This window comes from Lycium ferocissimum, chromosome 2 (assembly GCF_029784015.1).
Source record: "Lycium ferocissimum isolate CSIRO_LF1 chromosome 2, AGI_CSIRO_Lferr_CH_V1, whole genome shotgun sequence".
NCBI lineage: Eukaryota > Viridiplantae > Streptophyta > Magnoliopsida > Solanales > Solanaceae > Lycium > Lycium ferocissimum.
This window is the reverse complement of record NC_081343.1, coordinates 48483982-48496748: the sequence shown is the minus strand read 5'-3', so window position 1 is coordinate 48496748 and position 12767 is coordinate 48483982. Positions and strand designations below refer to the sequence as shown.

The 12767-nt window shown below is 36.1% G+C and overlaps 1 protein-coding gene across 4 annotated transcripts in view; it reads right to left on the bottom strand.

The window, feature by feature from the left end:
• LOC132041865 (transcriptional corepressor LEUNIG_HOMOLOG-like) overlaps positions 1–12351 on the bottom strand; it is a 67761-nt gene extending 55410 nt beyond the window's left edge. The window contains exons 1-3 of one of the 4 annotated variants that reach the window (XR_009411272.1): positions 8301–8461; positions 8001–8198; positions 7113–7417 (exon numbers count right to left, since the gene is read on the bottom strand). Coding sequence is in view for 1 of the 4 variants with exons in the window: in XM_059432551.1 (XP_059288534.1) it covers positions 7268–7417; positions 8001–8162 (312 nt within the window). In the remaining 3 variants the exon portion in view is untranslated. The other 3 variants (XR_009411271.1, XR_009411269.1, XM_059432551.1) reach the window with 3 other exon arrangements.
• Between the last annotated feature and the right edge of the window lie 416 nt (positions 12352–12767).

The window sequence follows — 12767 nt, the reverse complement described above, 5'->3', positions numbered from 1 at the left end:
AATTTTTTTTAAAAACAAATTAAAACTGAGTTTCGAAGTTTTCCCCCAAATTCTTATTTTGAATCTTGAACGGTTTTAGTTAGGGTTTACCAAAATGTTGGGTGGAGGAGATACCAAAGTAAGAAATCTAGGAGATGTTTAATCAACACTTGCATGTGCTCCACAAGGAATACCGATGATTTAGCTGTTGAATAATGAGTCCCGGACTACTGAAAACCTATTTATAGGGTGTCACGAGAGAAAACTTTCGGTTCAAATACCCCGTGCACCATGTGCGATTCGCATGGTGTCGCATGTGCAACATGCCGAGTCGCATGTTGCACCGAGCCGTCGCAGTGCTGCATACCTTCGCGTCGTTCTTTGGTACCTCTGTCGCCGGATGCGATGACATATGCGACTCGCGTGTGTAACATGCGAATCGCGCGTGGTGTGCGCGTGTGGTGCCTGGACTACATCTTCCTTGGCACCTCTGCTGTCGGCGGATGCGACACACTGCGACTCGCGTAGCACATGCGATTCGCGGTGATGCCTTAGTCTAAACTCGTGTTTTCTTTTGGTTTCTTTGGTCTAGGATCATGCCGAGGTCCGAGTTAATGGTGGGGTGTTACAACTACCCCACTTCAATTTGCCTCAGCTACTTCCCAAGTTTTCCATTCGACCATCCATACTACCAACCTTATCGTTCAAGGCTTGCAAGGCCCTCATTACATCAGCTAGTGTGGTTCCGGTGGGAACTTGTGTTTCATCCTAAAGTAGCCATGGTACACAGTAAAGACACCGAGAAAAACAAGCAAACACGTTAGATTAGTAAAATCAACTCACAATCGCTCAAGTATGCGCACCTTTTAATTGCCTCACAAATTGCTTCCGCCAAAGATTCGTGCTTTGTTAATGTCGACTAGTCGCAAGGGTTCAAATTCTACTCTTGGTCGGAATAGATTCTTGTTAGACTAAGAAAGACGGACGACATTCAATCTAACGGACTTGAACCAAGAAATTAACAACGAAGCAAAAACGAAGAAAACACGAAAGAATTGGCACGAAAGAAATGCGAACACAAAAACTAGTAAACACAAGTAGGAACAACTACTAAATGGCTACTAGTTGAGAGACACAAGAAAATGGAATGCAAAAATCGGGAAATAAATAAAATTTCGGGCTCGGGTAGGTGATAATTTGAAATCGCGATCTTGAAGTCCCAATTGATCCAAGGTATCAATTTGAAGTAACGAAGATTTAAAAATTTCTATACTCTTTTTTTTTTTTTTTTTTTTTTTTTTTTTTTTTGTTCCTTTCCTGGGAATAAGGAGACAAACAATCAACGAGGATCAATGGAAATTTTTGGAAAAGAAGTGAAGAAATTGAATCAAATGTACCTTTTCGTTGTTGGAATTTACGGTACGAAATTTGAGGTAATTATACGGTCCGTATGTTTTGACGGACACCGTAGATGTAGTACGTAAATGAGCAGACGGAATCTACGACTTTGGGCTTCGAATTTACGGAAGAATTCGTCGATTATCAGTCCGTATAAAATGTACGGTCCGTATATGGTCACGTAAATACAAACGGATAGCGTAGCAAATCTCACTCCGATCTACGGTTGGGGCGCTCTCGAATCTACGGACCGTATCTTATTTACGGTCGGTATATTTTCAAGTAGATCTCCGACGGTGTTCGACTTTTCCAAGCTTCAATTTGACGGATTGAATTGGTATCAGTACTTTTTCACGGTCCGTGAATTTGGACCATATATTTGCTTGATGGCCGACGTATAACACGGGATTTCTTGAATCTTGGGTTTGGGTTTGTTGACTTTTTTTGACACAATGGACCCATTTCCAACCTAGGACAATGCCATTTGGGGCTAAAAACACTTTTCCAAAACTTGGGTATAAACTTTTGGATCTAACTCCCCTTTTGAGTCATGTACCGCTTGAATCTATGAAGATAGCTCAAGAACACATGAACATTCAAATTTTTTAGCTACCTCCAAATCAACTCATTTTTACCCCCAATTTCGGATTTAAGCTCCCTTAACCTAGTAGAACAAAGCTTGATAATGGTTATCGACTCCCCATTTCATCACAAATCAAAACCCACTAAATTGTTCTTCAACTTTTCCAAAAGCTTGACAATGACAATGGTAAGATTAACTTCAATATTGACCGAATGACACGAAATTTGAAGATTTGAAACCCTAACGTACTAAGGAACAAGAATCTAATAACAAAACAACAAAACAAACACAAAATTTTTGGGGTTTTTGGTGGAAAATTTCCAGATTTTTTTTTTTAATATTAGCAACAAACCCTAGGCTAGATTTGATAGAACAAATCTAATCCAAGCTCTGATACCAATTGATATAATAATCGAAACGAAAATAGAATTAAAGTGCAAGAAAAGAAAATGATAGATAATTTGACACAACTTAAGACCTAATTTAGCAACCAAAGTTATAAAAAACTAAGACCTCTAAATTAAGAACAAAGAAACACCAAACTCTTAGGATGACCAAAGGGATTTGGAATCCCAAATAACCAATCCTCTAAAAGAATTCAATCAAAGGCTAAACAAGCTCTCACACTCAAAAGTGTTTACAATCTCAAAATATCAATATTCAAAATAGTCTACTCTTCCATGAAGAAGAAAGAGAACTATTTATTATCTAGAAATAAAAGAAAGCAAAATGGCCAAAACCAGCTGAAACAAGGGCCTTGTTTGACTATTATTCTTTCTTCAAAATCTTGAAATCTTCTTTGCAAGAATAGCCAACTCTTCGTCTTTTAGCCATTGTGGTAACTTCCATTTCTCTTCTTCTCCCAAGCAATCTTCATCAACAAATGGACTTGGGATCCAAGGTGCTCATCAAAAGTATACTCGAAGAGCCTCCCGCTTCATGAATAGGCTTTGCAAGTGTTGTAGTTCCCGGGCTTGGCTTCTTGTAAATGGCCTTGAGGCAAGTGGGCTTGCATCAGTGACTTTCTCCCCAATTTTGTAAAAAAGATTTACTGAGATTAAATGAGGAAAGCAACCATGTTCAGCACTAATTTAGAGGCCCAAACAGTTTCCGGCAACATAAAAACCAAAGGATACATTTGCATTAGTTAATGTGGCCTACTTTTTTTTTTTTTCCTCTCTTTTCCTTTTTCATTAGATGGGAAATGAAGCTTTTGCTGGTGACACAAAGCAAAATTCAGGAAAGTAGCTAACAAGGGAAGTGTTGCTTTTGCATTTTTTAAAATAAATTTGGGTTAGCATAAAGAAATCTTATACCTTCAAAGAAAGGAAAGCAAAAGGAACCACTTTTCCTTGGGCATGCTTCAACTTGGTAACTTATGACTCCTAAGAAAAGCATCTTCTTATCTGTAGGGAACAGGGAATAAAATCACAGGACAAATAAATAAAAGAGTACAGATCAAGGGTATGCAGTTCCCATATGTACATAATGATTTTCTGCAACATTTGAGATCACTACCTAAAGAAGAGAAAAATGAAATTCTTGTTGCAGCTTCCCTGCTGTTCGTGTTTCTGCTTCATTAAGCAGAAAAAAGGGAACTCGAAAGAGAAGGAATGGAAGGAACACTAAAAGAGCTGTTCAGTTCAGGAACATTTTACAGGACCTCGAGGATGGAAAAGATTGAGCAAAGGATCTATGTCGCCCCTTATGTTGCTTTTCCGACAAGGTTGAGCTTTTAATCATCATGATTGTACCATGCAAAATGTAATCTTAAGGGAGAAAGGTCATCACATGTACTGATAAATCTGATTTTAAAAGCTTCAACTGGTCTTCTTGCTTGTATATTCATCTTTGGGTGCTAAACCTATTTCCTTCATTTGATGTTCAATGGAAACAAACCCAGTCTCTGCTAGAAACCTAAAGGACAAACAAAAGCTACGCATTAAATATTTGCAGTAAATTCAAACTATTATGAAAAAGTTGGCAGTTGATTCATAGGCAAAATAATCACAACTGATAAACAGCTTTTCAATAATGACCCAATGAGTTATCACACAAAAAGAACCTCTAGAACTAGATGATTTCAGACCGCTCACACCGCACATAAAAAAGATTATTAGACTGGCACAAGATTCACATCTATTTTCTTCCACGACTTGTGACTGCATGAAATGATTTTGATTCAACAAACTTCAATATGGCAGAATGTAAAATAGCTACTTGATCACTACTAGTGGCGGATCAGGATTTTCACTCAGGGAGTTCGGAAAAAATCAACAAAAGCTAAAAATAAAAAATAATGTTGTTTCTGGGAATCAAACCTAAGACGCTGGAGGCAATTTTGAACACACTGGACCACTTGAGCTAACTTTTTGCATTTGTTCAGAGTATTCAAAAGTTAATATATGTACATAATCACATAAAATCTACCCTATACATACATTGTGATTTTTTGCCAAGAGTATTCAAGTGAACACCTCCCCACCCTCTAAATCCGCCCCTCATCACTACTGACTTCGATTTGTAAGCTATGGTCTACGAGCTGAAAGTCAAAACATATATTCAATCTATAACTTAGAAATTTATCCTTTACGTGAAATTATGTGACTACTAATAACAGAGATTAAAAGGTACAATCTAATTTAGATATGATTTAATTGTTCTTACATGCTTACTATTTTGGGAGGTCAAACATTTTTTCTATTCTGTCAACTAATTAATTTCAAAAAGTAGTTACCGAAAAGTGGTACACAAGTAATTTATATCAATAGAACTCATGGCATTAACATTAGGCGACCGTTATTACATAATCCTAGACAAAAGATTGTAGACGATACAGCTTAGGTAAGAAATTAAATTATTGTTAAATAGATACTCCCTCCGTTTCAATTTGCTTGTTTGATTTTAACTTGAAAAGGAGTTTTAGAAAGTAAAGAAGACTTTTGAATCTTGAGATCTTAAACTAAAATTATGTAGAATGTACAAAATGACCTTTAAATTTGTAGTCTTAAACATGTCATATGGAAAGTTGAAAGTAAAAAGTTGTCAAAAAAGAAAAAGGCATTCCTTTTTTAAACAGATTTGAAATGGAGGGAGTACCATGTCGTAAGTCATTGGGTTGCACCTCCGACGTAGTGGGATTGGTGAAATTCCTCCACACTTAACTAAACGTGTCGGTTTCACGCTTTGGGAATGAGAAATCCTCGGTATGCAGTGCTTCCCCCCTTAAATGGCCCTATACAGCGTGAATCTAGATTATTCGGGTCAATAGGTTCCGGATACGAGATAGTTATACTAAAAAAAACAAAAAAAAGAAGGCATTGGATTGCCTATTAAAATTTATCAAATGATTATTATTTATTAATAGTAACGATTTTGAAATGTAGTGTACTTGTTAGAATGTTCTGTTGGACTACAAATTACAACAAGGAAAATTTACAACCCATAACTATCTCTAAGACTTATTTATTAGTAATAGCTATATTTTTATTTTTTTATTTTTGGTAGCTTAATTATTTATCAAATTACCATCTATAACTTGTTTTTGTAACTGCAATGTATTTCCCTATAAATAAGATACCTCTCTCCTACTTACCCACAATCTCTTCTTTTTTTTTTCAAATATTTTTCTCTCACATCTTCAATTCACAACCGTATTTTACTCCCATTATTCTTCACCATAATTAGCTCGATTTCTTCTTCTTCTTCCTTATGAGTTACCCAATCTCTACAGGTAAATAATTTTCGTTATGTTATTTGTTGTATTTCTCTTCAATTGTTCATAAATTTCATCGTCTTTACCTTCACTTTTCATTCAATTTTTTTTATATATATTTTCAGCCATTGTTAGAATATCTTCAACAAGCTCTAACTCTCCATTTTAATGGCGGATATTGATACTCCAAGCAAAAATACGCCAGTGGCAACAAGAAAAGCAGTGGAGGATCTCCAGCCAATGGCCGAAGCTCAGCCATTCGTTTGCTAAATCTCCATGGATAGGCCGAAATAAGAGGAAAATCCTTCTTATCTTTGCTAATCATGTGATGTTGTTTATCTTATGAGTGATGAAGAATAGTATTGATTATAACAATATGATATTGTAGCATCATCTAGGAGCAAGAGCATAGGTTGTTGTTGTAGAAACACCATTGATGAGAGTTGTGGAGCTTCATGCCCACCAAGTGTTTGATAAAATATTTCAATATATTTCAGTGTATTTCTGTGTATCAACAAACAGTATATCTAATTTTTCAGCATATTTCAGTGTATTATTTATCCGTTTTTTTTTTGTGTAGAGCCTATCTTTTAAATTTTTTATTTATCATTTTGTTTTTTTTTTTTTTTTTTTTTTTTGTGTATATAGCATACTATTTTTAAACAATCAACCACTTTGTTTTCACGTATATTTTTCTATTTTGTATTTATCTTTAGTGGTATTTCAAAAAAATGTATTTCTAATTTATGAAATAGTTTCTAATATATTTCATTGTATTCCATTGTATATACGCATACTACAACTTTGTATTTCTTAAACAATCAACCATATTTTATTGTATTCTAGCGTATATTTTTCTATATTTGGAAGTTTTCAGATCTTTAGTGGTTTTTGAATTCAAAAAGTTTTGATTGTGATAAAAGTTGAGAGAGCTTCGTGTTTGTTATGGAATGCGTGAAATATAATTGATTTAATTTAACTTACCATTTAAAAAGAAAAAAAAAATCTGTTCCAAAAATATAGCCTATTTTTACTTAACCCGATTTGTATTTCCGTGTATTTCACTGTATTTCAAAAGATATGTTCCATAAATAGCTCATGATACCACTAGAGCGTGTTTATTGTTCACTGTATTTCTCTATATTTCAAAAAAACAAAAATACACGCGTTTTTAAAGAAAAGTGGCTACGCTTGGTAATTTTGCATTTTATAGTTATATCTAGTTAGAAGCCAATAAAAAGTAGCTATTTATGTAAATTTCACTTACAACAAAGGTTTTCAGTAGCTCCAATATTGCATTTATGTTATTTAATACAGCAGTCTAATTAAAACTTTAAATATCAACCTCAAAATGATAAAATAGAGTAAAGGAGCTTGAAAAAATGGTCAAAGTTTGTGACTAGTACAACCTTTCGGATAATTCATTACATTGGTGACGCGCTAAGAATATTGTCACCTTCCTTGGTCCCAAATGCACCCTTGTAGTTGTTAGCTAAAGGGTGTATGCACCTGTGGTTTCATTCAGATATCGATGTAATTTGGATAAGATAAAGAAGAAAGAACGACTTTATATCTTGATCCACAAAGAAGCGTCATCGCCATATCTTGATCCACTGGTCATGACTTACTGAAGCTATGATTCCTTTCGATTGTGAATCTGCTAATGAAGAAATTATACCAGCATGTGCACTATATGGCCATGTAATGTTTCTTTGGAAGATTGGATTCCACAGCTCCAGGAACTGCAACAACATTCGACAAGTATCAGATGAAGAGGGAAAAGGAGAAAGAAAAATCAAGGACTATACATGTGAATAAAGAAGCTTCAAAAATGAACAATTTCATCTGACACAACTACTCGGTTTGGAACATCTTAATCCTGAATTCCCCTCAACGGAGAAGTAATTAAGCACCGCCAGAATGATCAGACACGAGTAGGAAAGCAAAAATGTTCAGATGAAATCAATATTCAATCAGCATTTTCTTTATTGAGATGAAAAATGGCAAGAATAAGAATGGTACTCTCGAAAGCAAACGTCATATCAAAATGTGGATTCTGAGACATTATTATAACACCAGAACCCAAAATTGCCGACTCGCATATTCCTACCCTCATAGCATTCCTTTTCCATTTCTTAGCTTTAACTGACCAAGAGAAGTTCTTTGTTTCTTTTCTCTTTTTTAGAATGATTCAATATCTAAGCATCCTGAGTTAAATTTGTTATTTTGCAAATATATAGAGATATTAATCGAGCCCAGTCTACAACGAACTTATCTATGAGCTCAAAGCTTCAACAGAAAATGTCCAAATTGTGTTAAGCATACCTCATCAGAACCAATCACCAACACATGACCGATCCGAGGGTGGAAAGTGCACGACTGGAACTTATTGCCACTGGAGTACAGTACATGCATACACAATCCTTCACTAACAGACCATATTCGTGCACTATCCTCGCTCACGGATGCCAGGACATATCCACTCATATCCCAGCAGATTGAACAGACGTCTTTGACGTGTCCCTATAAATCAAAGTAAACGAAACCACATTGATACGATATAGTAATGCAACAGATACAAAATTTTAAAAAAGCTCAATCAATGATCAATAATAAACATCTTACTTGTAACTTCTTTCGGATCCCTTGAGTCTCGACATCAATGACATCTATGATATTACCGGTAGAACTTGCCAAAGAGTCCCCAAGTTGAGGTTCAAATCTAACTTGCCAACTACCTCCCTGACACAACTATTTTAGTTTTTAATTTGAACTTTCGCTTATATATATATATATATATATATATATATATATACATATATATATATATATTCTCTATTTATTTTGCTCTTTTTAAAAAAAATTGCGCTTCACTTCAATGAAGCGGGCGCTTCGCTTAAAGCGTGAAGCGGGACCTTGTCGCTTTTTTCCGCTTGGGGACTCTTTGGCAACCGAGGTCATCATTTCTTTGAGGAGGTTGAACATCCTTACTTTTCTCATATTGGCCAAGCAGGTGCCGCACATGTGCTATAGAAGCACTTGTTTAAAGAACCATAGTGAACATCATACTAGCGATTCATCGTATAGGGCTAGCGTTTACAAGCCCAATTTTGTGATCAAGGTTAAGAAACTAAATTTGGAAACTTAGGTTGGTTAAAGAATAAATGGGAAACAATTAAGCTCTTACCCCATATAGTATCATTCTAAGCGACATCTTACCAAAGTAGCATGACTCACCAATATATAAGCGACAACTTGCCAATTTATCATTCTAGAGAAACACCATGTTCCTTAGACTAACATAGTTACAGCACGACACCTTGATTGAATCAACCTAAAGTTGGCTATTTAATATACTTCAGTTTACAATAGTATAGTAAATTCGAAGTCATCGCTTAGCCTTAAATATTAAAAGTTTTAGTTCTAGAATAAGTACAAATGTGAGGGAATGACAGTTAACCAAGGTCATAACTCCTTTGTCCCACTAACATTGATTTACTTCGGATACGCATCAGCTGATTCCCATTATAAATCCTTTTACAAGCAAGGAACAACATACTTACTTTGTCAGCTCTAACCTCAAAATATTCCAAAGACGCATAAGTGTGAAGAGTAAAGACCTTCAATTCTATACTTTAAGATCAAAACATGATCTAAAAAGCTCCAACCTAAAAACTTCCGGTCCTCCAAAAAACCCATAACATTTATCGCTTCCTTGGGAGAAGGAAAAACTATTTAGGAACATTCAAGCTTGTTGAAGTGTGTGGCCATCTCATTTAAAAGCTTAAGCTTGGGAGAGCACTCTTTTATTTACTTATTATATTCTCAATACGCCCCCTCACGTGTGGGCCTAATTCTTTTTCATAGGTCAAGCAACAACAACAACATACCCAGTGAGTCCCACAATGTAGGGTCTGGGGAGGGTAGATTGTATGCAGACCTTACCCCTACCTTAGGTAGGGAGGCTGTTTTCGGAAGACCCTCGTCTCAAGAAAAAAGTCTCAAGAAAAAGCATAGGAAAGGTTAGATATGGGTAAACAATTCAAAGCAATTATGAAAATGAAAACAATGAAAGTGAATAAGCCATGATAACCCTTTCTGTGCAAACAGGTACTCGCACAAATCAAGGGGCAAGAAACTAAAGATCAATGCACCTACTCGCAAGAAAGGATAAACGCGACTACCTACTAGCCTTCTACCCTAATCTGAGTCCTCCATACCCTCCTATCTAAGGTCATATCCTCGGTAAGCTGATGATGCGCCATGTCCTATCTAATTACCTCTCCCCAATACTTCTTCGGCCTACCTCTACCTCTTCTGAAACCGTCCATAGCCAGCCTCTCGCACCTCCGCACTGGGGCATTTGTGTCTCTCCGCATCACATGCCCAAACCATCTCAGCCTCGCTTCTCGCATCTTGTCCTCCACCGAGGCTACTCCTACCTTATCTCGGATAACTTCATTCCTAATCCTATCGCTCCTAGTGTTCCCACACATCCATCGCAGCATTCTCATTTCCGCCACTTTCATCTTCTGAACGTGAGACTTCTTGACTGGCCAACACTCCGCCCCATACAACATAGTCGGCCTAACCACCACTTTGTAGAACTTACCTTTGAGTTTTGGTGGCACCTTCTTGTCGCACAACACTCCGGAGGCAAGCCTCCATTTCATCCACCCTGCACTAATACGGTGTGTGACGTCATCATCAATCTCCCCATTTCTTGTATAATAGACCCAAGATACTTGAAAAGGTCAAGCACATATATGAAAAGTCTTTTTGATAATGGGTTGCGGTAAGACTCGATCCCAAGACCTTTGCATGCTCTAATACCACGTTGAAGTGTGTGACTATTTCATCTAAAAGCTCAAGCAGTTGGAGAGAGCACACTTTATTTACTTAATTATATTCTCAACAAAGCTGACGCAGCTACGTAGTTCAGTTCAAAAGTGACTAAGCATGGTCAGTAAGACTAAAATCCTTAAAATTAGCATATTTAGACTACCAGAGAAAAGTTCAAAGAAAAGACACTTTGAAATGTTAAGAAGTAGATAAGACGCCATATCATTTTTAAAACAATCAGCTTACTTCAATTTAACAAAAACAAGAAACTTACTTTACATGTAAGGCAATAGGCTCAAGGTCATTTTTAACAAACTAAAGTAGATAGTAGGCCACTTTTATTAGGACTCGTACTGTAGATTGATGGTAGGATAAACAATCTCTTAAGATGAATGAGAAAATCCTATGAAGCTATGCAGTGAATGCCGATGCTCAGGATCTTTTAGTTATGAGCAAAGAGTTGACATTTTGAGGAGGACACCTTGTGCTGCATCTAACTGTCAAATTGCTCATAACAGGATCCCTTATTTATGATGCTCCTCTGCAACCTTGAAAAGGTTGGATACGTGCTAAAGAACACAACTTGAGATTTGTGAATAAAATTAGTGTGTCACAAGTAATCCAAATGAATATAAGGGAGCATAGTGCTATATGAGCGCGGCAGAAAAGACTGTTTTTATGAATATTTTCTTGAAAATATGATCTCAGCCATGCAAATCACAAATACTGTTACTTTGAAATCCATTATCTTTTTATTGATCCAATACAAGGGTTGTCGCAAGATTCTAGGAGAAAGCGCAATTCCCTTCCCAATATAGAATAACTTTATATTTAAGCCTCTGTTGGCCAGCAAATTTACTAAAACTTGCATAAGAGGAAAATATAAAAGGTTTCCGCTTTAGTATGTACTCGATTAATTTTTCACACTTTTTTAAAATGGTTAAAAGAGAAATAATTCCTAACCGGACGTTTACGTATTTCTCCACACTGGCAACTAGTAGAGTCGTAGACGTACTTTGAGCTTCTAATTGGACCTTGGTGAGAAGGACCAGTGTTATCAAAAGCGAAATGTGCAAAAATGCTCTAAGGTCCGTTAGGGCTTTAAGCACAAAACGCAAATAAAGCGTGGGCTTTAATGAAAAAATGCGCAAATGGAGAAAAATACAAATATATATATTTAGTCCAGGACTAGTAATTATAAGCATGATAACAAATATATGAACAAAGAAATTGAAAAAAAAAAAAAAAAAAAAAAAAAAAAAAGAACAATAAAGCGAAATATTAATTGTTCAGTGGCGCCTCTTCAGAAAACGGTCATTGGCAGGAAAATGTATGTTTTAGAGCCTTGATGACAACACTAAAGCGCACATATAGAGCACATATCAGTGTAAGAACTTCCTTATCGAGTTTGACCTTTGTTTTTGAGCTTAATATAGAAAAGACTAGTAACTTTTATGGATTGGATTATGGAATTTACGGGTCTAAAACTATACAGTCATCAATGGTCAATTTTCCTAATAAGACCGCGAGGAATCTTAACCTTTAGAAGTTTAAGAGACTGACCATGCACTTCACCGGCTTCATCTTTTCTATCAAGCAATATTACAAACCTTACAACTAACGAAGTAAATTACCTCCCCTTCTAAATATTGACCGAAATGATTGATCAGAAGACTCTTAACAGTTTTGAATTACATTCACATGTAAGCAAAAGAACTAATACAACAACACAAGTCAAATCTTCAACATGGAATAACAAAAGTTGAAACATACCTGTTAAGAAGTAGAACGAGGAAAGCAACATGGAGAGTGTCACTTGAGGAAAAAGCCAAGCCCAACATAACAGCAAGACTCACTACCAGCATTAAAAATGCAACCTTGAGCGTATTCCAAGTAGGACCCTGAATCCAAAAACAAAAAGAATGAACTAGTTGATCAATGAATTTAAAGTTGAAACGTGAATTGTAAAGGCCAAAATTATACAGATGTTGACTCCTGGAGCTAAAGCTCCAACAAGAACTGCTTTTGTTGATGATAATTCTTCTCTGATCTCCATCTTTGTGATTTGCGAGTGAGGGGTCTGATTGTGATTTTGCAGTTTTTAACCACCAAAAACAGGAGCAAAATAATGAGGAAATTACGCAGTAAATTGGATAAGTTACACCTAGGCCCAAACTAACTTATTGCCCCGCCTATTTTCTCCCGAACTGTGCTTCAATTGGGGTGGTCTTTAATTTTGGCCTTCAAATT